The sequence below is a fragment of the Leopardus geoffroyi genome, chromosome D3 (assembly GCF_018350155.1).
Source record: "Leopardus geoffroyi isolate Oge1 chromosome D3, O.geoffroyi_Oge1_pat1.0, whole genome shotgun sequence".
Lineage (NCBI taxonomy): Eukaryota > Metazoa > Chordata > Mammalia > Carnivora > Felidae > Leopardus > Leopardus geoffroyi.
Genome location: NC_059339.1, coordinates 46,546,152 through 46,569,204, shown reverse-complemented (window position 1 = coordinate 46,569,204; position 23,053 = coordinate 46,546,152). Strand labels below are relative to the sequence as shown.

Below are 23,053 nucleotides of genomic sequence, written 5' to 3'. Positions count from 1 at the left end.
ATATTAATTCTGTATCCTGCAATTTTATCAATTCTCACATTTTTTTAGGTAGAGTCTTTAGGGTTTTCTGTATATAATATCAGGTCATCTGCAGATAGTAATAGTTTTACTTCTTCATTATCCAATTAGAGGACCTTTTCTTTCTTGTGTGATTGCTACGGCTAGGAGTTTCAATACTGTGTTGAGTCAAAGTGGTGAGAGTAGGCATCCTTGTCTTGTTCCTGATTTTTTTTTATTTTTTTTAATGTTTTTATTTATTTTTTGACAGAGAGAAACAGCACGAGTGGGGGAGGGGCAGAGAGAGAAGGAGACAGAATCTGAAGCAGGCTCCAGGCTCCAAGCTAAGCTGTTAGCACAGAGCCCGATATGGGGCTACAACTCATCAACCATGATATCATGACCTGAGCTGAAGTCTGATGCTTTACTGATTGAGCCATCCAGGTGCCCCTGGCTTGTTCCTGCTCTTATTCAGCTTTTCACCATGGAGTATGGTGTTAGCTGGGTTTATCATACATGGCCTTTATCATGTTGAGGTATGATTCCTGTATACCTCTTTGTTGAGACTTTTTATCATACATGGATCTTGAATTTTGTCAAATGCTTTTTCTGCATCTATTGAGATGATCATATGATTTTTACTCTTCATTTTGTTAATGTGGTGTATCACATTGATTTATGGATATTGAACCATTTTGCATCCCTGTAATAAGTCCCACTTGATCATGGTGTATAATCCTTTTAATGTATTGTTGAATTTGGCTTGCTAATACTTTGTTGAGGATTTTTCCATGTATGTTCATTGGGGATATTGGCCTGCATTTTTCTTTTTTTGTAGTGTCTTTGCCTGGTTTTGGTATCAGGGTAATTCTGGCCTCAGAATTTGTTCCAAGAACAAACTTGGAAATATTCCTTCCTCTTCTAATATTTGAGAAAAATGCATATTAAGTCTTTTTTAAGTGTTTTGTAGAATTTATCTGTGAATTCATCTGGTTCTGGAGTTTTGGTTTTTTTTTATTTTTTTCAATGTTTATTTATTTTTGGGACAGAGAGAGACAGAGCATGAATGGGGGAGGGGCAGAGAGAGAGGGAGACACAGAATCGGAAACAGGCTCCAGGCTCTGAGCCATCAGCCCAGAGCCTGACGCGGGGCTCGAACTCACGGACCGCGAGATCGTGACCTGGCTGAAGTCGGACGCTTAACCGACTGCGCCACCCAGGCGCCCCCTGGTTCTGGAGTTTTGTTGGGACTTTGATTACCAATTCAATTTTATTACTAGTAATCCGTTCAGATTTTCTGTGTGAGTTAGTCTTAGAAGATTGTATGTTTCTAGCAATTTATTTCTTCTAGATTATCCAATTTGTTGGCAGAAAATTGTTCATAGTAGTGTCTTACAGCCCTTTGTATTTCTATAGTGTTGGTTGTAATTTTCCCTCTTTCACTTCTGATTTTATTTTGGGGAGCATTCATTTTTTTTCTTGATGAGTCTTGCTAAGGGTTAATTTTTGTTTATCTTTGCAAAGAACCATCTCTTAGTTTCTTTGATCTTTCCTATTATTTTCCCGGTTTCTATTTCATTTATTTCCACTCTGATCTTTATTATTTTTTTGCTTCTACTAACTTTGGGATTTGTTTTTCCTATAGTTCCTTTAAGTGCAAGGTTAGATTATTTGAGATATTTCTTTTGAGGTAGGCCTGTATCACTATAAACTTCCCTCTTATGCTAGAGTCCTAGATTTTGGAGTGTTTTATTTCCCTTTTTATTTTCCTCAAAGCAGTGTTTGATTTCCTGTTTGATTTCCTTGTTGACCTGTGGTTGTTTAATAGTCTGGTGTTTACCCTCCATGCGTTTGTGTTTTCTCCAGGTTTTTTTCCTTGTTGATTTCTTGTTTCCTCCTGTGATAGTCGCAAAAGATACTTGGTATGATTGCAGTCCTAAATCTGTTGTTTTGTGGCCTAACATGCTCTACCAGGAGAAAGTTCCATGTGGACTTGAGAAGAATGTGTGTTCTGCTGTTTGGGAATGGAATATTCTGTACATATCTATTAAGTCCATTTGATCTAATGTGTCATTAGGCCACTGTTTTCTATTTGATTTTTTTCTTTTTTCTTTTTTCTTTTTTTTTGGTCTGGATGATTTGTCATGATGCCACTCTTCCTGCTCAGTTATTTTTATTTTGGAAAATATAGTTATTCATAAAAAAGGTCATTTTAACATTGGTCATACTGTTATTAAATGAATTAGTAAGTAAAAAATTAGTGTTTTGGTTTTTTTTCTAATATCATAGATAGTGGTAGTTATGACCCACAGTTAAAGAAAACTAACTCTGGGTTCTCAGTAATTTTGAAGAGTTAAATTCATCTTCAGAACAAACAAGTTGAGAAATGCTCATCTATACCAATAAATTACATTGTAACTTTTTTGTTTCTTTGTTGGAACCAAATATATATATACAGTGAAATTCACAGATCTTAAATATATAATTTGATAAATTTTGGCAAATGCATCTACCTATGTAACTAATAGTCAAGATCTAGAACCTTTCCATCACTCTAGAAATTTCCCTCTGCCTTCCAGTCAGTCCCCACCTTCCATAGACCATCACTGTTTTGATTTCTGTCACTGTAGATCAGTCTTGTCTGTTCTTGTTTTTTTGTTTTTGTTTTTTGTTTTCAAGTTTACTCTTATTTATTTTGGGAGAGATAGCAAGCAGGGGAAGGACAGAGAGAGAGGGAGACAGAATCCCAAGCAGGCTCCGTGCCATCAGCTCAGGGCCTGACACAGGGCTCGAACTCACGAACTGTGAGATCATGACCTGAGCTGAAATCAAGAGTTGGACGCTTAACCAACCCAGGCGCCCCAGTCTTGTCTGTTCTAGAAATGCATTATAAATGGAGCAATTACAGTACATATTTCTTTTGAGTCTGGCTTTAATCACTCAACATAATGCTTTTGAGATTCATCCCTATTGTGTATATCAGTGTTCACTGCTTCTTCTTATTGCATGGTTAAATATGCCACAATTTGCTTATCTATACCCTTGTTGACAGACATCTGGGGTGTTTCCAGTTTGGAGTTCTTATGAATAAAGCTACTTTAAGTCGTCTTTAAAGCTACTTTAAGTCGTCTTATATATATCTTTTTATGGACATGTTTTCATTCTCTTTGTTTTGGGGGTCCTAAGGCAGGTGTATGTTTGACTTTATAAAATGTAACTGTAATGTTTTCCAAAGTCATTGTATCATTTATCAGCACTGTGTGAGACTTTCAGATGCCCATGGACTTACTAACATTTGATGTTTTAATGAGTGTGACATGTGGTTTTAATTTAACATTTCCTAGATGATTTTGCTTGGTTGTTTATGTATTAGCCATTTTTATATCTTTTGTGAAGTAGCAGAGCATTTGCCTGTTTTAAATTGAGTTGTGTGTCTTTTTTATTACTGACTTGTAGGAATTATATTTCTCTTCCGGATATAATGCTTTATCAAATATACATATGAATATTTTCTTTTAGTCTAAAACTTGCCTTTGCATTTGTTTAATAATGCATAGATGTTTTTAATATTTGCACAGAAGTTTTTAATTTTGATAAAGTCCACTTTGTAATTTTCTCTTTTACCTTAAGGATTTTTGGGTCTCTCTAGGAATCTGTGTCTATCCCAAACTTTGGACTACTACCTTTGGCTCTCTCTAGTGTCATTGAAGATGTGTGCTGTTCAGGCTAACTTCTTCAGTTTCCCCAAGTAAACAAACAACCTTTTAAAATCGTTGTTACTATGGAAGAATTATTTTATATTAAAAATGCACTGTGGGACAATTTATTCAACCTAGATTCCTAGTTAATAGAAAAACAACTGGCATAAAGTTTATCTCAGCAACATTGACTGAGTACTTGCTGTGTTCTAATTGCAGGTTCAACAGAGCTTAGAGTTTAATATTAGTAACAATTCAAGTAAATTTCAACAGTAGCCTTGCATGTGCTCATGAAGTTAAGTGGAGGGATGGATAGGAGCGGGCATAGAAACTTACCCTGTAAGTTGTAGAGAATGACTTGCATCTCTTACAGTTGTTTGTCCTAATCAGAAGGAAGAAGTGGTGGAGAGGGTAGTACATTTCCAAAAATGAAACTTGATACTTTCCACATGACTTATAAGTAAGAATATGTTCACCCAGTGATACAAATACATTTAGCCATGTGATGAGGCTTCTTTGCACGTTGCTTCCTTTTCACTCTTTTTAAAAAAAATTTTTTTAATGTTTGAGAGAGACAGGGGCAGAGTTAGTGGGAGAGGGTCAGAGAGAGAGAGAGAGAGAGAGAGAGAGAGAGAGAGAGAGAGAGAGAGAATCCGAAGCAGGCTCCGGGCTCCGAGCTGTTAGCACAGAACCTGACGCAGGCTCAAACTCACAGACTGCAAGATCATGACCTGAGCTGAAGTCAGATGCCTAACGGACTAAGCCATCCAGGCGCCCCCCTTTTCACCCTTTTTAAAGAGTGGTTTTTTGAACTATATTCCAGATGAACTATGTAAAGATTGTTTCAAATAAGATTATCCATAATTTGTGAAAATGAAATGGCTTTTTATTACAGCCATAACTAAGTCTTGTAACATTGTTTTAAAGTCTAGTTTATTTCCAAAGGCTTCCTACTTTGGAAAGCTATTTCACTTTGAGTGATTAGTAGACAGTAGTATGATAGAAATTAAAGATGATTGGATTGAAACACAAGCTTTGTTCATTACAATTATATAATTGACCCTTGAACAACATGGGTTTAAACTGAGTGGGTCTACTTATATGTGGATTTTTTTTTTTTTTTAATTTTTTTTTTTCAACGTTTATTTATTTTTGGGACAGAGAGAGACAGAGCATGAACGGGGGAGGGGCAGAGAGAGAGGGAGACACAGAATCGGAAACAGGCTCCAGGCTCTGAGCCATCAGCCCAGAGCCTGACGCGGGGCTCGAACTCACGGACCGCGAGATCGTGACCTGGCTGAAGTCGGACGCCCAACCGACTGCGCCACCCAGGCGCCCCTATATGTGGATTTTTAAAATCACTACGGTAAATGTATTTCCTCTTCCTTATGATACTTATAATAACATTTTTTCCCTAGCTTACTTTATTGTAAGAATATAGTATATAATATAGATGACAAACAGAATTTTAAAAACTATGTTATCCATAAGGCTTCTGATCATTAGTGGACCATTATTAGCAGTTGAGTTTCGGGGAGTCACAAGTTATGCACAGATCCTTAATTGCGTGTGGGGTCAGCATCCCTAACTTACCCTGTGTTGTTCAAAGGTCAACTGTATTTAAATTGGTACTTGTGGAAGAAAGGATTTGGGTGGGAGGAGATGAATTCTGGTAGTTGAGAAGAGATGTGGTAAGTACATTTTGCAGGTAGATACACACATGTAAGTTCAAAATATATAATATATATGCACATAAGAATTTTCAGTGTTAAAGATGTGTTAGATGTATTAGAATCTATGAAATTATTGCATATTTAGTTCATTGATTTGATCTTGAATCAAAGGTAAGAATTGGATTGTTTTTGCTTTTCTAAATATCCAAGTGAATATTCTACTTAAATTTTTGATTCCTTCAGAATATTTAACATGAGCAAATATTTGTTAAGTACAAGTGAAAATATGTGTTCAGCAAATTTGGTTTTGAAAATGTGTTCTTAAGAAGTGACTTAGAGACAAAATTTGATTGTGTTTGTACCTCACTTGCTACTTCTCTGTATCTCTCTTTTTTTCCACTGTTTTTCTTTCTTTGCCCATTTTCCCTTGAGATGTTAGGGAAAGCCATTTATTTTAAAACACTGAGCACGTGGTACAGTTAAAGTGCTCTGTACTGTGAGGGACACAGAGGAGGATAAGACGTAATCCCTAATCTTGGGGAGATGACACTTCAGTGGGTAGTGCACACAAAAAAGGGGGGAAATGAAGACAGGGAAAGTTAAGAATTGTGAAATTTAAGCAGAGCGTGGAACACCGGCCTACCTGGGCGTTTTAAGTTTGAATGTTAGAGCCACTTTCAAAATCGCATTGCTGACAAACAGCATGTTTGAGTTCTAGATCATTCCCCAAGTAGGTACTAAGGAGAAACCTGAATGGAGGAGCCATGCTTAAAACCTACCCCCCCCCCCCCCCCCCCCAGGGATATAGTTGAAAAACAATGTCCTCAGGCCCCTGGTATCCTATGGCAAGTGAGACCACTGGCTAAACCAGCCATCATCCTGTGCTTGTAAAGCCTTCCTAGGGGGAAATAGCACACATGTCAGAACCATTTCATGATTTGCTTTTCTCTAGGGTGGCAAACACTCCTTACCTGTTTCTCTGTGCAAACCCTTATATAGTTGTGGATATTGTTCAATAAACAGACATTTTTTAAATCATCTTTTGAAACTAATAGAGTGAGGTATTCATCCAGAAAGTAACAGTTTTAAATCTTTAACGACTCAGACAGGAAAATGAGATGCTTTTTCTCTGAAATAATTAATAATAACATCAGTATCCACTTTATGTTGAGTTTCTGTTTGCCAGGCACTGGGATGAATGTTCTGCATCACCGGCAAAGTCTCATAGTAAAAAAAAAAAATTTTTTTTCGGTGCGCCTGGGCAGTCAGTTAAGTGTCTGACTTCAGCTTAGGTCATGATCTCATGGCTCGTGAGTTTGAGCCCCGCATCGTGCTCTGTGCTGACAGCTTGGAGCCTGGAGCTTGCTTCCAATTCTGTGTCTCCCTCTCTCTCTCTGCCCCTCCCCTGCTCGTGCTCTCTTTCTCTCTGTCTCTCTCAAAAACAACATTAAAAAAATGTTTTATATATATATATTTTAAAAATTTTGGCCATGTAGTATACATGTACAAATGCACATATGTGTGTTATTGGAACATTTTCATTTTTTAAAAATGCTGGTTATATGGAACATTATCTTGAGTTTACAAACCACCAATGAATTAGACTGAAAATTTGAAAGACACTTACTGTATAAGCCTGGTGTCATTGGGACCCCATCATAACCATTTGTCTCATTGGAACCTCACCATGACAATATGAAATATTTTTATGTATGTAGATTTACATATATATTTCTTAATAGAAACACTGAGGCTTGGATAGTTAGGTAGTTACTTGTTGAAGTTTGCACAGAGAAAGTGGCAGCCAGGGCTCTGAAACCCAGACCTGAGGATTTGGAGTTAAAGAGTCCTGCCACTCATTAGATTTCTGACCATGGACAAGTTATTTAAGGAGTGCTTAACTTATAGCATTATCTTAAGGACTAAGTGAAGTGATGCATGTTAAGTGGTTAACACAGGATCTAAGGTACAGTCAACACTAAATGTAGTACTCAAACGCTTTGTCTTGGTAGAACTAGAGTTAGCTTAGTAATAGTGTGATGTCAGAGCATTTGTGAAATGTTGCTTTAAAAATTTTTTTAATGTTTATTTTTGAGAGAGGCACAGAGTGTGAGTGGGGGAGGGGCAGAGAGAGAAGGAGACACAGAATCCAAAACAGGCTCCAGGCTCTGAGCTGTCAGCACAGAGCCCGACGCGGGGCTCAAACCCACATACCGTGAGATCATGACCTGAGCTGAAGTCAGCCGCTTAACCAACTGAGCCACCCAGGTGCCCCAAATGTTGCTTTTAAAGAAACTCATGAACTTTTCCCATCCTCCCTGACGCATACAGGTCAGTGATCAGAGGTCTTACTAAACGAGAAAAGCTAGAATGAAGCTAAATAAAAATGCAAACTATTAAGATTCCTTGAAGTATAGGTAAGAGAAAGGTCGGAGACAGAGCTTGTGTGTTTTAAGAGGGATCCAGATGACTTCACAGCCACTGTTGGAAAAGGAAGGGGGCACAGAGCATTCAGATGTTACATCACAAGTGGTCAGCAGTGCACAACCAAGGGCTTGCCCTAAAGATGCGTAGCTATTTTTATGTAAAGAAAGGAGCTGGAGATACACATGTATTTTTTGGTCGTTTGAAGAATTAAAACATCGTTAAAATCTGAAGTGGGGGAAGCCTCCTTCAGCCAAGACACACAAGCTAAAAGCTATTTTTTAAAAAACCCGTAGAAGACATATTTGTGCATTTTTTTTTCTCTTTAACCTGCAAATGATTCTGTTTGCACTCAATGTGACAGATTAGTGTCTATACAACAGATTCCTAAAAACTGACCAAGAATCCCCGTGGTACACATGATAAAAGTAGGCAGTTTACGGATGCGTAAATTGAGACAGTCATTAAACAGGAAAAGATGTTCTGACTCCATCCTAGCCAAAGGAAAGCAATGCAGTAGGACTTTCTAACAGACTGATAAAACTTGGATGAGAATACTTACTGACCCTGATTGCTGCTGGTGGGGATATGGGAGAAAGTGCCCTCCTAGATTGTTGGTAAAATACGAAATTGCCAAAATCTTTTCAGGAAGAGTCTGGTAACATCTGGGGAGATAGAAAATAGATACACTTTTTTGACCCAGCAGTCCTACCCCTAGTACTCTGTCCCATAGAAATGAAAGCATCAGATTTAAAAAGGAATGTGATGTATTAAGATGTTTTTGCTGTGTTGTCAGAGCAAAAGAATGAAAACAGTGAATGCCTTTCATGGGGAGCAGCAGAATGTATTTTCGTGTGCAGGATTCTTGTCATGGATTATGATTCACTCTTTGAAAGAATGAGTTTACCGTTTGAGTTGAATAAATTTTCACGAAATACTGAATGGGGAAAGCAAACCATCTAGAAGCATGTATAAATAGTATTCTGGTTTGGAATCTTCCAGTCAGAAGTCCCCTTTGTGTGCACACGTGCCCTATTTGATAAAATGTACAAAAGTATAGAAAAATACTTACCAGGCTTCAAACTGGAGTTACAGGGTATTCAGTGGTGGCTGAGACAGGGAAGTGGGGCAAGCAAAAAAGAATGAAAGGGGGAAAGACTGCATTAAAAATACAATGAGCATGCATGATTTGCTACTGATACAAAGTTACACATATCTGCTTGTGTACCTGTGCATAAAGATATCAGAAAGAAAGACACACTTATCTATCAACTAGGAGGAGTGTTTTTGGTACATTATTCAGTGGGAGAAATGTGATCTGTGGGGTAATATTTCAGTAAAAGAATATATACTTGTATATGCATGTTTGTGCAAAGAGAAAAGTATGGAGGGGAGCCCTCCATGCTGTTACATTGGTATTGGAGATGGGAATAGATAGATGATGGGTTTGTTCCTCCATGCGTTGTTTCAGTTGGTACATAGTAACACATTTTATATTTAAAATAACATATTTGAAAAATGAACCAAGTAACTTTTTTCTAGGTATGTAAATGCTTGAGATTATCTTTGTTGTCATAGGCTGTGCTGGTTTTGATACAGAAGTTGAACTTCTGAAAATTTAAGAACAAGATTACAAAACTTGATGAATTAAGAAATTTACCTTTCTGGGGTGCCTGGGTAGCTCAGTCGGTTAAGTGTCCAACATTTGGTTTTGGCTCAGGTCATGATCTCATGGTTTTGTGGACTCAAGCCCTGTGTCGGGCTCTGCGCTAATAGAGTGGCGCCTGCTTAGGATTCTCTCTCTGCCTCTCTTTCTCTCTGTCCTTTCCCCACTCACGCTGTCTCTGTCTCTCTCAAAATAAATAAATAAACTTAAAAAGAAATTTGCTTTTTTTCTGCAGTGATTATTAATAGAATGATGAAATATTTTTAGCTTGTCCGTAGAGAAAATATTGAAAGATAGCTATTTATGTTTCACATATAGATTATGATGTAACATGGATAGCCTCCCCAGATTTGGTTTGGCAAATTACTCTGATACTGTAAACAGAATCAGATGACCAGTGATAGACTTGGAAAGAGTCCTCTGCAATGCAGGTGGTAGAATATTTATAATACACAGAGAGCTCATACAAATTGAGAAGCTAATTTAGTGGGGATATGATATCACCAATATCTGATGTTTTTATCTTAATATGTATGTACTTTATAAAAATAACAAAGAATTTTTAAGTTTTTTAAAAAATTTTTAAATTTTTAAATTTCGGAATTTTTAAAATTCTTTAAGACTGATGTGCAGGTAAGAAATTGAAACCTGGTCGCCATGAGACTCTAATTGTCCCAGGCATCACTTCATCTCGTACAGATCTAGCTGCCTGATAAGGTGAGTGTACAGCTGTGGATCGGGCTTGGAGGTTTGCCCTGGGCCGGGGAGGTCAGCTGTGGCCCTGGTTGGCATCCCACGATCTTTACATTTCTCTGTGAAAAAGACCCCACACCCAAAGGTAGCGCTGTTTCAGTCGCGTGCACACACTCCCCAACACAAGACCTGTGTGATTCGTGTGGCCTCATGAAAGAAGCAGACCTGAAAATCATGAAACAAAAGCTTACTTTTGCCTGCCTTTGCTTTGTAATCTTTTTCTACTCTTTTTAAAAGAGCCTCCGTGAGCAAACAGAATTCTGTGTTTACCAGAGTGATCCATGGGGCAAGGGCCAGAAGCCAGTGGTCCTGGTGTCCAGCAGGCAGATCAGGAGGACCTGTGCAGCTCACGTGAATTTGAGAGGCTGTGTCAGGCTGAGCTTCACATACAGTCTCTGCCACTAAAAGTACCTTGAAGATTTAGGGGAGAGTGATCTCTTGAACTTGAACAACCTTTCTTCAGAAGAAGGAGGATTCTAAGTCACGCTGATTTGGTTCGGTCAGGGGTCCGTCCACAACACCGGGTAGGTGGGAATAATGGGATAACACACTGAGCCGTTCGTTTCACGCACATAAAACAACCGTGGTGAGGCTTTTCACTCAAAACCAGTTATTGTGTTGTTGTGTGGATAGTCGTAGTGTCATCTGTGTGCTTGAAAATAGAACCAGGACACATCACTCTCAGTCCCTGGTACAGGGTGTTTTCTCTCTGTGTGAAGAAAAAAAGGAAGCATAGAATTCAGGATATAATGACTCTCAGATAAACTCCAAGGAAAGAGAATAACTGATCTATGGTTTCAGCCTGAAAATTCTGATCGCTTCTCTCTTCTGTTCTCACTTCTGCCTGGAGTAATTCTCCTTCATCCAGTATCAGTAGGGACTTTTTTTTTTTTTTTTTTTTTTGTCCTGGTCGGAGCGTAAAATTTTTACATATAGAAACATCTCCTTTTCAGTAGAAATCCTTTTAAAAGTTTTAAATCTGATACCTAATTATTAAAAATTTTTATTTCCTCTGCTTTCAAGAATACTACACAAGATTTAGCATTTTCTTAATCATTAGGTTATAAATTCTTCTGTCTCTCATTGACTTTAGACTCCTATATTTCAGTGATTTTTGGTTCTTCCCCCACAGGGTCACAGCAGTACTGTCCTTGTGTTTTCCAGAAGCGATCACAGAAATCGGACATGTCCAGTAGTAGCCGTTAGCCACTTTGGTTTTTGAGCACTCGAAATGTGGGTAGTGTGATGGAGAAACACAATTTTTAGCCTTAATCTAAGTTAATATAATAACAAGTTTTAATTGTAACAATGAAACTAAAATATTTTTGTATTAAATTGCCATTTTATTGTTTTGATAAGGTTAGACTTCACTTTAGTTGTTGAAAATTGAGCTAAATGGAGATGTGTGCTCTAAGTATAAAATACACATTGGAATTTGAAGTCTTAAGATGGGAAAAAATATAAAGTACCTCAATTTTTTGTGTTGCTTACATGTCGACATGCAAATGTTTTGGACATATTGTGTGAAATACAGTATATTTTTAATAGTACAATATTGCCTGTGTTCATTTTGTCCATTATATCTCTGGAACTTGTTTACTCCCCCTTGCAGGTTTGTACTCTTAAACACCATCACTTTTATCTGCCCAACCCCTAGGAACCACCATTTCACTCTCCTTGTTACAGGCTTAGCTTTTTTAGATTGGGCATATAAGGAATACCATATAGGACTTGTCTTTTTCTCTGACTTCTCTCAGTGTAGTGTACTCAGAGTCATCGTGTTGTCACAAATTGAAGGATATGTTCCTTTCTTGTCGCTGAGGAATACTCCGTTGTGTGTACGTACCACCTCTTTTTTACCCATTCATCCATCGACGGACATTTCGGTTGCTTCCGTATCTTGGCTCTTGTAAATAATGTTGCAGTAAACATGGGAGTGTGTCTATCTTGTCAAAATCCTGTTTTTATTTCCTTTGGGTATATACCCAGGAATGGAATTGCTGGATTGTATGGTAGATCTAAATTTTTATTTTTTGAGGAACCATCAGGTTGTTTTACATAGTGGTTGGACCAATTTAGATTCCCATCAACAGTGTATGGAGGCTTCCCTTTTTACCACATCCTCACCATCACCTATTGTCTTCTGTTTTCTTGATAGCCATTCTGACAGGTGTGAGGTGATATTTCATTATGGCTTTGATTTGCATTTTCCTGATGATTAGTGATGTTGAACATATTTTCATGTGTCAGTTGGCCATTTTGATTTGGAAAAATGTCTATTTAGCTCTGCTACTAAGTTGACTGAGTTCTTGTTTTTTTATTAAATTTTTGGTTTTTTTGTTTTTTGTTTTTTTGAGAGAGAGTATGTGTGTAAGCCAGGAGGGACAGAAAGAAAAGGGGACAGAGGCTCTGAAGAGGGCTCTGTACTGACTCCTGACAGCAGCAAGCCTGACATGGGGCTCAAATTCACGAACTGTGAGATCATGACCTGAGCCAAAGTTGGACGCTCAACCAACTGAGCCACCCAGGTGCCCCAAGTTGACTGAGTTATTTATGTATTTTAGACATTAATTCCTTATCTAATATATGTTTACAGAATTTTTCTTTTGTAGGTTGTCTTTTCATTTTGTTGTTGCTTTTGCTATGCAGAGCTTGAGTTTAATGTAGTCCCATTTGTTTTGTTGGGGTTTTTTTTTTCTTTTGTTGTTTGTGCTTTTGAATCCTGCCCCCAAGATTGCCAAGACCAATATTGATGACCTTCCTCCCCCTATTTTCTTCTAGGAGTTTTAAGGTGTATCAGGTCTTATGTTTAAGTCTTTGATCCATTTCTAGTTAATTTTTGTGAGTGGCAGGAGATTGGGGTCCAGTTTCATTATTGTGTCTCTAGCTTTTCTTAGCACCATTTGTTGAAGAGACCATCCTTTCTCCACTGGGTATTCTTGGCTTTCTTGTTGAGTATTAGTTGACCAGATGTGCTGGGGTTTAATTCTGGACTTTCTGTTCTGTTCCATTGGTTGATGTGTTTATTTTTGTGCCAACACTATATTGGTTTTTTATTACTTGGTTTTATAGTGTAGTTTGAAATCCAGAAGTGTGATACCTTCAGCCTTGTTCTTTTTTCTCAGTATTGTTTTGGCTATCTGGGATCTTTTGTGGTCCCACAGAAATTTTAAGATTATTTCTATTTCTGTGAAGAATGTCTTTGATATTTTGACAGGGATTCCATTGAATCTCTAGATTGCTTTGGCTAGTGTGGCTATATTAGCAGTATTAATTCTAGTGTCCGTGAACATGGATGTCTTGCCATTTGTTTGCGTCTTTAATTTCTTTCAGCAAAATTTTGTAGTTTTCGTTGTATGGATTTTTCATGTCCTTGGTTAAGTTTATTCCTATTTTATTGTTTTTGATGCTACTGGAAATGCGGTGGGTCTTTTAAATTTTTTTCAGTTGCTTCATCATTAATATAAAGGAATGTACTTGATTTCCATATGTCGACATTGTATTCTGCTACTTTACTGAAATTGTTGATTAATTCCAACAGTTTTGTGTGTGTTTGGTTTTTGTTTTTACTAATTCTTTGGGGGTTTCTCTACTCCATTTTCTCAATTTACAATGCGGTTATATCCCAATAAACCCATCAGAGGTTGAAAATATCATAAGTTGAAAATGCATTCAGTACAGCTAACCTACCCAACATCATAGCTTAGCCTAGGAAAAACCATACCCAGAATACTTATATTAGCCTCCAGTTGGGCAAAACCGTCTAACACAAAGCCTATTTTATAATAAAGTGTTGAACATCTCATGTAATTTACTGAATACTGTACTGCTAGTGAAAAGCAGAATGGTTATATGGGTACAGGATGGTTATAAGTGTATTGGTTGTTTACCCTTGTGAACTTGTGGTTGATTGGGGGCTGTAGCTGCCATCACCTGGCATCATGAGAGAGTACTGTATGTATAGCCCAGGAAAAGATAAAAATTCAATGCATATGACTTTCACACCATGGTAATGGAAGTCTTTTATTTCTTTGTCTTGCCTACGTCGCTCCAGCTAGGACTTCCAGTGTTATATTGAATACGAGAGGTGGGAGTAGGCATCCTTGCCTTGTTCCTGATCTTAGAGGAAATGCTTTCCATTTCTCTCCAGTATACGCGTATAGTGTTAGCTGTGAGTTTGTCACATGTGGACTTTCTTATGTTGACGTATGTTCCTTCCATACGTCAGTCTGTTAAGGGTTTTTAATCACGAAAGGATGTATTTTGTCAAGGGCTTTTTCTTCATCTATTGAGATGATCCTGTGATTATTATCTTTCATTCATTGTTTTAATGTTTTACATTCATTAATCTGTGTATGTTGAACCATACTCACGTCCCAGGGATAAATTCCACTTGGTCCTGATGTATAATCTTTTAACGTGTTCTTGAATTTGGTTTGCTAATATTTTGTCGAGAATTCTTGCATTGGTACTCATCAGGGATATTGGTTTATAGTTTTCTTATGGTATCCTTATCTGGTTTTAGTATCAAAGTAATGCTAGCTTCACAGTATAAGTTTGGAAGTATTCTTTCTCCTTGGTATTTCATAAGAGTTTGAGGGGGGTTGGTGCTAATTCTCCTTTAAATTTAAATGTTTGATAGATTCTTCAGTGAACCTGTTTGGTCTGCGTATTTTCTGCATTGGGAGTTTTTGTTTGTTTTGTTTTTTTTAATCACTGGTTCAGTCTCTTTACTCATTATTGATCTGTTCAGATTTTTCTATTCTTAATTCAGTGTTGGTAGGTTATGTGTTCGAGAAATGTATCCTAGATTTGTAACGTAGCCTAGAAATGTAACTTAAATGTATTCTAGGTTATATAATTTCTTGGCATATAATTAATTGTTCATGATAGTCTTATAATTCTGTGTGTTTCTATAGTATCAGTTGTAATTTCTTTTTTTTTCTTTAATGTTTATTTATTTTTGAGAGGATGAGTGTGAGCAGGGAAGGGGCAGAGAGAAAGGGAGACACAGAATCCAAAGCAGACTCCAGGCTCTGAGCTGTCAGCATAGAACCTGATGCAGGGCTTGAACCCATGAACCATGAGATCATGACCTGAGCCCAAGGTGGATGCCTAACTGACTGAGTGACCCAGGCACCCCTATAATTTCTAATTTTGAGTTTTCTTTTTTTCTTAGTCTAACTAAAGGTTTGTCAATTTTGTTTATATTTTTGAAGAACCAGGTCTTACATCTTAGTTTCACTGATCCTTTCTATTGTTTTTCTGCTCTATTTTACTTATTTGTACTCTGATCCTTATTATTTCCTTCTTTCTGCTAACTTTGGGCTTAGTCTGTTCTTTTTCTAGTTCCTTGAGATGTAAAGTTAGGTTGTTTGAGATCTAATTTCTTAACATATACATTTATTGCATAAATTTTCCTCTCAGAACTGCTTTGTTGCATCCCACAATACTTGGTATGTTGTGCTTTCATTTTCATTAGTTTCAGGATAATTTTTTATCTCCCGTTTGGTTTCTTTTTTGACCCATTGGTTGTTTAGAAGAGTATTGTTTAATTTCCACGTATTTGAAGATTTCCCTTTCCTCTTCATTACTAATTTCATGCATTGTGATCAGAGAAGATAGTTGGTATGACTTCAGTCTTTTGAATTTGCTAAGATTTGTGGCCTATCATATGATCTGTCCTGGAGAATATTCCATGTGCACTTTAAGAAGAATATGTATTCTGCTTTTGGATAGAATGTTCTGTAGAAGTCCATCTATTCTAAAATGTGGTTTGCTTTTAATGTCCTTTGGATGATCTGTCCCTTGCTGAAACTGGGGTACTGAATTCCTCTGTAGTTATTGTATTGTTCTCTAGTTCTTCTTTAAGATCTATTATTAATTGCTTAAATATTGCATATATATATTCAGTGCTCAGGTGTTGGTACTGTATATATTTATGACTGTTCTCTCTGCTTAATATGACTCCCTCCCCTTATCATTTTATAATGACCTTCTTTGCTTTTTGTTACCCTTTTTTGGCTTGATATCTATGTTGCCTGATATAAGTATGGTTACACTAACCTTTTCTTTTCTTTTTGCTTGGAATATCACCTTCCATTCTTTCATATTGAGCCTGTGTGGTCTTTAGAGCTGAAATGAAACTGCAATCAGGCAGCACATAGTTGGCTCTTGTTTTTTAATCTACCCAGCTACTCTGCGTTTTGATTGGTGAGTTCAATTCATTTACATTTAGGGTGATTACTGTTACGTAAGACTTACTACGGCCATTTTACCTTTTGCCTTCTGGTTATTTTGTCTCTGCTTTGTTTCTTTTTCTTTCTATTTCCGTCTACCTTTGTAAATTGGTGGTTTTCCATGGTAATTTGCTGAGTCTCCCCCTTTCTTACATTTTATGTCTTTGCTCTAGATTTTTGCTTTGTAGTAACCGTGAGGTTTGCATGAAACATCTCAGATAAAATAGTCCTTTTTCCGTTGATAGCAGTCTATCTTCATTCATCTACAAAAGTTTTATCCTTTATTGTTACAAATTACTCTTTGCATGCTATGATTTTGTTACCAAGTTGTAGTAGCTTTAGTTACTCTTAATGCTCTTTTCTTGTATGCTATAATTAAGTTTAATATGGTATTCCAAAAAAAAAAAAAAAAGAGTTACTGTATTATTACTTGCCTGGTTATTCAGATTGAATATTGTGTACTTTCATCTTTTCGTTTATGTTTGAAGTGTCTCTTTCAACATTTCTTCTTAAGGCAGGTCTAGTGGTGAACTCCTTTAGCTTTTGTTTGTTTGGGAAAGCCTTTACTTCTCCTTCATATCTGAATGATAGCTTTGCCAGGTGGAGTATTCTTGGCTGGCAGTTTTTGAATATGTCATTCTACTCTCTCATGGCCTGTAGCATTTCCCCTGAGAAATCTGCTAATAGCCTACTGGGAGTACCTTTGTAGGTTACTGTCTCCCCCATCCCCCACCCCCCATGCCTTTCAAATTCATTCATTATTATTGACTTTTACAGTTGTAATATAATGTGTTAGAGAAGGTCTTTATGCCTTGAGGTAATAAGGTGTTCTGTTAGCTTTGTGGACTTATGTATTCAGTTGCTTCCTCAGGTTTGGGAAGTTCTCAGCTATTTATTTCTTTTTTTTTTTTTTTTTTTTTTTTCAACGTTTATTTATTTTTGGGACAGAGAGAGACAGAGCATGAACGGGGGAGGGGCAGAGAGAGAGGGAGACACAGAATCAGAAACAGGCTCCAGGCTCTGAGCCATCAGCCCAGAGCCCGACGCGGGGCTCGAACTCACGGACCGCGAGATCGTGACCTGGCTGAAGTCGGACGCTTAACCGACTGTGCCACCCAGGCGCCCCTATTTATTTCTTTAGATAGGTTCTCTGTTCCCTTTTCCCTCTCTTCTCCTTCCAACATACCTGTTATTCTTCTATTGGCATTTTAATGGCATCAGATAGTTCTCATAGGGTGCTTTCACTTTTTAAACTCTTCATTCTCTCCTTCCACCTGAATCATTTCTGTATTTCTCTCCTCAAGCTTGCTAATTCTCTCTTCCGTAAGATCTGTTCTGTTCCCAGTGCGTTCTTCATCTCATTTACTGAGTCCTTCAGTTACAGAATTTCTGTTTATTTCTTTTTTTTAGAATTTCAATCTCTCTGGTAAAACACTTCTATTTGTTAATTTTTTTCCAAGATCATTATATTGCCATTTGGGGTTTTCTTGTAGCTCATTGAATTTCGTCATAACTGCTATTTTAAATTATCAGTTAGATTGCAGTGTTCCGTGTCTTTGGGTTCCATTGGTGGAAAATTGTCATTATAGATTTTTATATTATGTGATTTTTCACGGTATTTGATAAGAAGTGCCCCTGCCTCCACATTTGAAGTAGTGAACACCTTTCTTATTTAGCCAAGGTTTCCTTTGCTTTTTTTTTTTTTTTAATTTTTTATTTCTTTCAACGTTTATTTTTGGGACAGAGAGAGACAGAGCATGAACGGGGGAGGGGCAGAGAGAGAGAGAGAGGGAGACACAGAATCGGAAACAGGCTCCAGGCTCTGAGCCATCAGCCCAGAGCCTGACGCGGGGCTCGAACTCACGGACCGCGAGATCGTGACGTGGCTGAAGTCGGACGCCCAACCGACTGAGCCACCCAGGCGCCCCATCCTTTGCTTTAATTCTAACAGATCAACAGGTTGAACAAGGGTTATCCTTTTGTTTTCCAGAAGATGGGGCTATAGCACAACCTTTTGGTTTTTGTTAACCAGAGCTGACTTCCCTGCTAAGGGTGGGGAGCATGAAAAAAAAGTGGAGGGAGGTGTGTACTTAGCACTTGGGACTTTGGGTGTACCCATGGCTGGGTCAAGGGAACTTCAAGTGGGAGGGGATTCCAGAGGTTTTTGGGTCAGTCTCTTGCCTCATGGGGCAGACAGCAGATGCTTTCCTTCAGGGGTCTCTCCTCGGGGGGCCTGGTCCCTCCGGCTCACCTCTTTGCAGGCACCCCCCCCCCCCCCCCCCCCCGCCGTAACCCTCCCTCCACTTCACTTCCTCTGACAGAAAGGTTGTGTGCTGGCTCACCACAGGACCAGCTGCTGCCTTCTCTGCCGTTGCTGTCGGCTGCTGCCAGGTCTGCCGCCTCTTCACGGGCCAGTCCACCCCCTCTAGGGTACACAGGCGGATTTCTCGGGCATCTTGCTATGGTGTGCAGAGGCGCTGTGGGTTTTTTTTTTCTCTCCCAGGATACGTATGTCCAATTAGTGGTAAATCAGAGGGGAGAGAAGACGAATGACTCATGGCACCATGATGCTGACATCATTTCCAAATAAAATATATTATTGAAATGAATTTATCTTGCTCTCTTTTTAATATAGCCACTGCAAAATTTAAATTTCTATATGAAGCTTTCATATTTCTGTGGGAGGTTTCTCAGCTTTGGCATCACTAACATTCGGGGCTGGGTAGTTCTTTGTGTGAGGGCCCATAATGTTCTTTATTGGGTGTTGAGTGACATCCCTGGCCTAGCTGTTCTAGATCAGTTTCCCACCCAGTGCAGGAATGCCTTTCAGGCCATGACAGAAAGGGCTCATTCAGCCTCTGTTTGAAACCTTTACTAATAAGAATCTCTTGTTTCTCGTATTTGGAATGAATTATAAGACCTTTCTATCAGGATCCTATAACTTCTCCCAGTGGTCCTAGTCCTAGTCACTTGAGTAGCACAGAATAAACCAAATTGTTTATGAAAGAGATAATGCATGCTAAAAGGCCTTATACATTCTAAAGTTGATTCATCAAATACTTCAACTCCTCCTTTGTGTTGGGCACTGTCATGGGCAACAGGGATACAGCAGTAGATGAAACGTGAGCTCTCCAGAAGCTCTTAGACCATTTTGGGGGAAGTGGTTAATACTTGAGAGCCTACAGTAGTATGTTGTGTGTTGGTCAGTGCTGTGGAGAAGACCGAAGCAAGCAAAGGTGCATAGGGAGTGCTCTTGTTGAGTGGGGCAGGGTGTGGTTATGGGGATGCTGTTGCTCCTGGCCCCGTCCCCTACTGCTCCAAGACCTCTGTCATGCCTGCTGTTCCCCAGACCTCCAGTTTCTTTTGTTTGTTCTGGACTGCACATTTCTTTCATCCATTTCTTATAAGAAATGTTTTCCGGACACATTTGCTTAGCCCCTGGTAAGTCTTCCTGAACTCAGGTGTTCAGGTTCCCTTTAAAAGTGGCACGTGGATCTGAATCCTGGCTCTGGTCTGATCATTGCAGAGTCGCCCTTTGGGAACGTTCTAGCTGCTGTTCTCCTTTTGGCAATCTGAGATTGCACCTGCCTCTTTGGCAGGAGCATCATGCTCTTGACTCAGATTACGGTCAACCACCCTGAGGTCTTTTACTGTGCTACAGCTTCCACGTTGTGTACTTGTCTTGGAGGCCAGTGTTTCTCTTGATGTTTTTGATCAACTTATTGCACACAGTATATGATCTGAGGGAGTTTGCTTTTGCAGTCTTACACAAGAAAACAGCATGGACTTTATGATGGCCTGTTGCCTTTCACAGTCCATTTTAGCTCTGCTTTCTGGTTGGGTTCTGGAATAGATAATGTTGCAGATAATCTGGCCTCCTGATGAATGAATAACTACTACATTTTCCTAAAACAACATAATGAGATAAGTGCATAAAAATGAATGTGGGATATTCTCAGGTGGGATTCTTGGCTGGCAGTCCTGTAATTTCTAAATCGAAAATTAAAAAAAAAAAAAAACACCTTTGGATGTCTTTTATCATCTTGTTTCCAGAGTATTTCTTGCTTTTCTTGCTTTTAATCAGAATAGTGATACATACCTGTGCTCTCAGTGTAGGCATTGGTTGGGAGGAATTACAGCCCCTCATTCAGTCTTCACAAAGCGTATTTCAGGCTGAAACTTCCTAGCATCTGTTCCATTTATGGCTGACTTTTTCACAGACAAAAGATAGAAACGTTAGTTTATATAGTTGACCCTTGAACAGTTCACCTCCTGGGCAGTCGAAAATCCATATATAATTTTTGAACCCTCAAAAACTTAACTACTAATAGCCTACTGTTGACTGGAAGCCTTACCAATAACATAAACAGCCAATTAACACTCATTTTGTATGTCATATGTATTATATACTATATGTTACAATAAAGTGAGATTTTAGAAAATCATAAGAGAAAATACATTTATGGTACTGTATTAAAAAAAAAAAAACCCACATGTAAGTGGACCCATGCAGCTCAAACCAATGTTCAGGGGTCAACTGTACACATCTCTAAAACTGCACTGTGAATGTGCAAATGGTAGAGGATGGCTGGGATTCTGTCCCTAGGTTCCATTGTTCATGTTACAGAGATTCATGGTCCTGGATGGTGGAGAATGTGATTTAAATACCATCTGTGGCTACTTATCCAGCAGATTGGTTAGATGAGAAATCTGCCAAATGAGCAGTGTGTGTTTCTAAAAAAGAAAAAGAAGTCAGAAGAATTTCACCGTGGAGGATTTTAAAATATTATTCATTTTAAAACTTTATGTTAACTTCTGTAATTCAAATTAGTTTGTAGAATACAAGTTCTTTAGAAGATAAATTGTTTTGTTTACTATTTTAATGTTTCAGTTACGTAGGTATATTCTAAGCAGCAATTGCTAAACCCGCATCCCTTGCCATAATCTAAGATAACTGAAAAAAAATGTATTAACGGTTTTAGGAAGTTGGCCTGGCATCTCTGCCCGCTGCCCCCAGTAGTGCGGCCACTGTGATTTTTGGAAGGGGGGTCAGCTTCTGACCAGCCAGGTCTGGATGCCTGAGCCCTGACATGTGGCTTACCCAGGCCACTCTGCCACTGACATCCACCAGCCTTCTGGCTACCTTGAAACCCCTGCAGAGGCTTTGAAAGTGCTCCTTCTGTAAAGCTTAATTTGCAGGGGGTTTCCTGTCTTATCCAGAGGGGCTAAATTTTGTTCACATCAGTGTCTTTGGTGCTAACATATGAAGCCAGGCCTAAATTTTACTTTGGCTTTATAATTCATTTGCATTTTTCCATTTAGTTTCTTAAAAACCTTTAGGTCCTGTGATGGCGTTTTGTTTACATTATTCAGCAGCTAGAGTAAAATCATGTATGAAGTATCCAGAAGTGGTAGGTATGTCTAGGACCAAACGACAGAGTCTGCTGTGCTAGCACATGAAAGGAAGGTGTACCTGTGAGGTGGTGCAGAAAGCTGGACACCAGCAGGGAGAGCTAGAATCCTAGGATCAGAATGACAGCGGGTCTGTTGTGACACTTCTCAGGGGCCAGCATAGCAGTGATTGGGGTATAGCTTCTGGCAGACCCTGTTGTACACATTTTTAAGGTGTCCATACATGCATGCCTGTGGTGTTCATATTAATGGCAATAGCTTTTCCCTCCTAGTGACAATGGCATTAAAATTAAATGTTTATTTTTCTTTTCTTCTTTCAGAACAAGCCTGCCCTCCCCTATGTTTTCCAGAAATGACTTCAGTATCTGGAGCATCCTAAGAAAATGTATTGGAATGGTAAATTACCTATCAATTTTCTAATATAATATTAAGCAGCCATGTTTCCTTACATATTCTTTGGGAGGGAATCTTAATGTTGGCATGAAAGTAATGTACAACAAAGTTTACGGAAACTTGAGATTCGGAAATTAGGAAAGGTCTTAGGTTTGCCTGACAGAATTTGAACCACTCTTTGTGCCACTTTAATAGGATTTCAGTGTGACTTTTCACTGTTGAGAAAATAGATGCTCTTTTCCTGTTGTCACACCACATTTGTGTTTCCCCATAAAATTACCCAGAAATTCTCTCAGAAAGCAGACTCACCAAAGTGTAGGATATAATTTCATGTGCACTTCTTCATACGAGCTACTTGTTTTGAGCTTTGAATTTTAAGTGTGGTATATTAGATATTCGGAATGTGTCTCTGCTTGGCTGTGTAGGTAGATCTGATTTGGGGGGAAGGGCAGCACCTGGCAAAATTTGCTAAATTCCATGAAGACTTAAGTTCTTTTTAAAACAATGGTCCACATATTGGGGCGCCTGGGTGGCTGAGTCGGTTGAGTGTCCGGCTTCGGCTCAGGTCATGATCTCACCGTTCGTGAGTTCGAGCCCCACTTCAAGCTCTGTGCTGACAGCTCAGAGCCTGGAGCCTGCTTTGGATTCTGTGTCCCGCTCTCTCTCTGCCCCACTCCTGCTTGTGCTGTGTCTCTGTCTTTCAAAAATAAATAAACCTAAAAAAATTTTTTTTAAACAATGGTCCACAGCTCCAACCAGATATCAGTTAGGTTAGAATTCTGAGTAAAGTTCTCTTCA

At 38.6% G+C, this 23,053-nt stretch overlaps 1 protein-coding gene across 7 annotated transcripts in view; it reads left to right on the top strand.

Moving 5' to 3' along the window:
• OSBPL1A (oxysterol binding protein like 1A) overlaps positions 1-23,053 on the top strand; it is a 246,851-nt gene that overhangs the window by 185,037 nt on the left and 38,761 nt on the right. For all 7 annotated transcript variants that reach the window (XR_006707209.1, XM_045456885.1, XM_045456886.1 and 4 more), the window contains one exon: positions 22,183-22,258. Coding sequence is in view for 6 of the 7 variants with exons in the window: in XM_045456885.1 (XP_045312841.1) it covers positions 22,183-22,258 (76 nt within the window). In the remaining variant the exon portion in view is untranslated. The remainder of the gene's footprint in view (positions 1-22,182; positions 22,259-23,053) is intronic.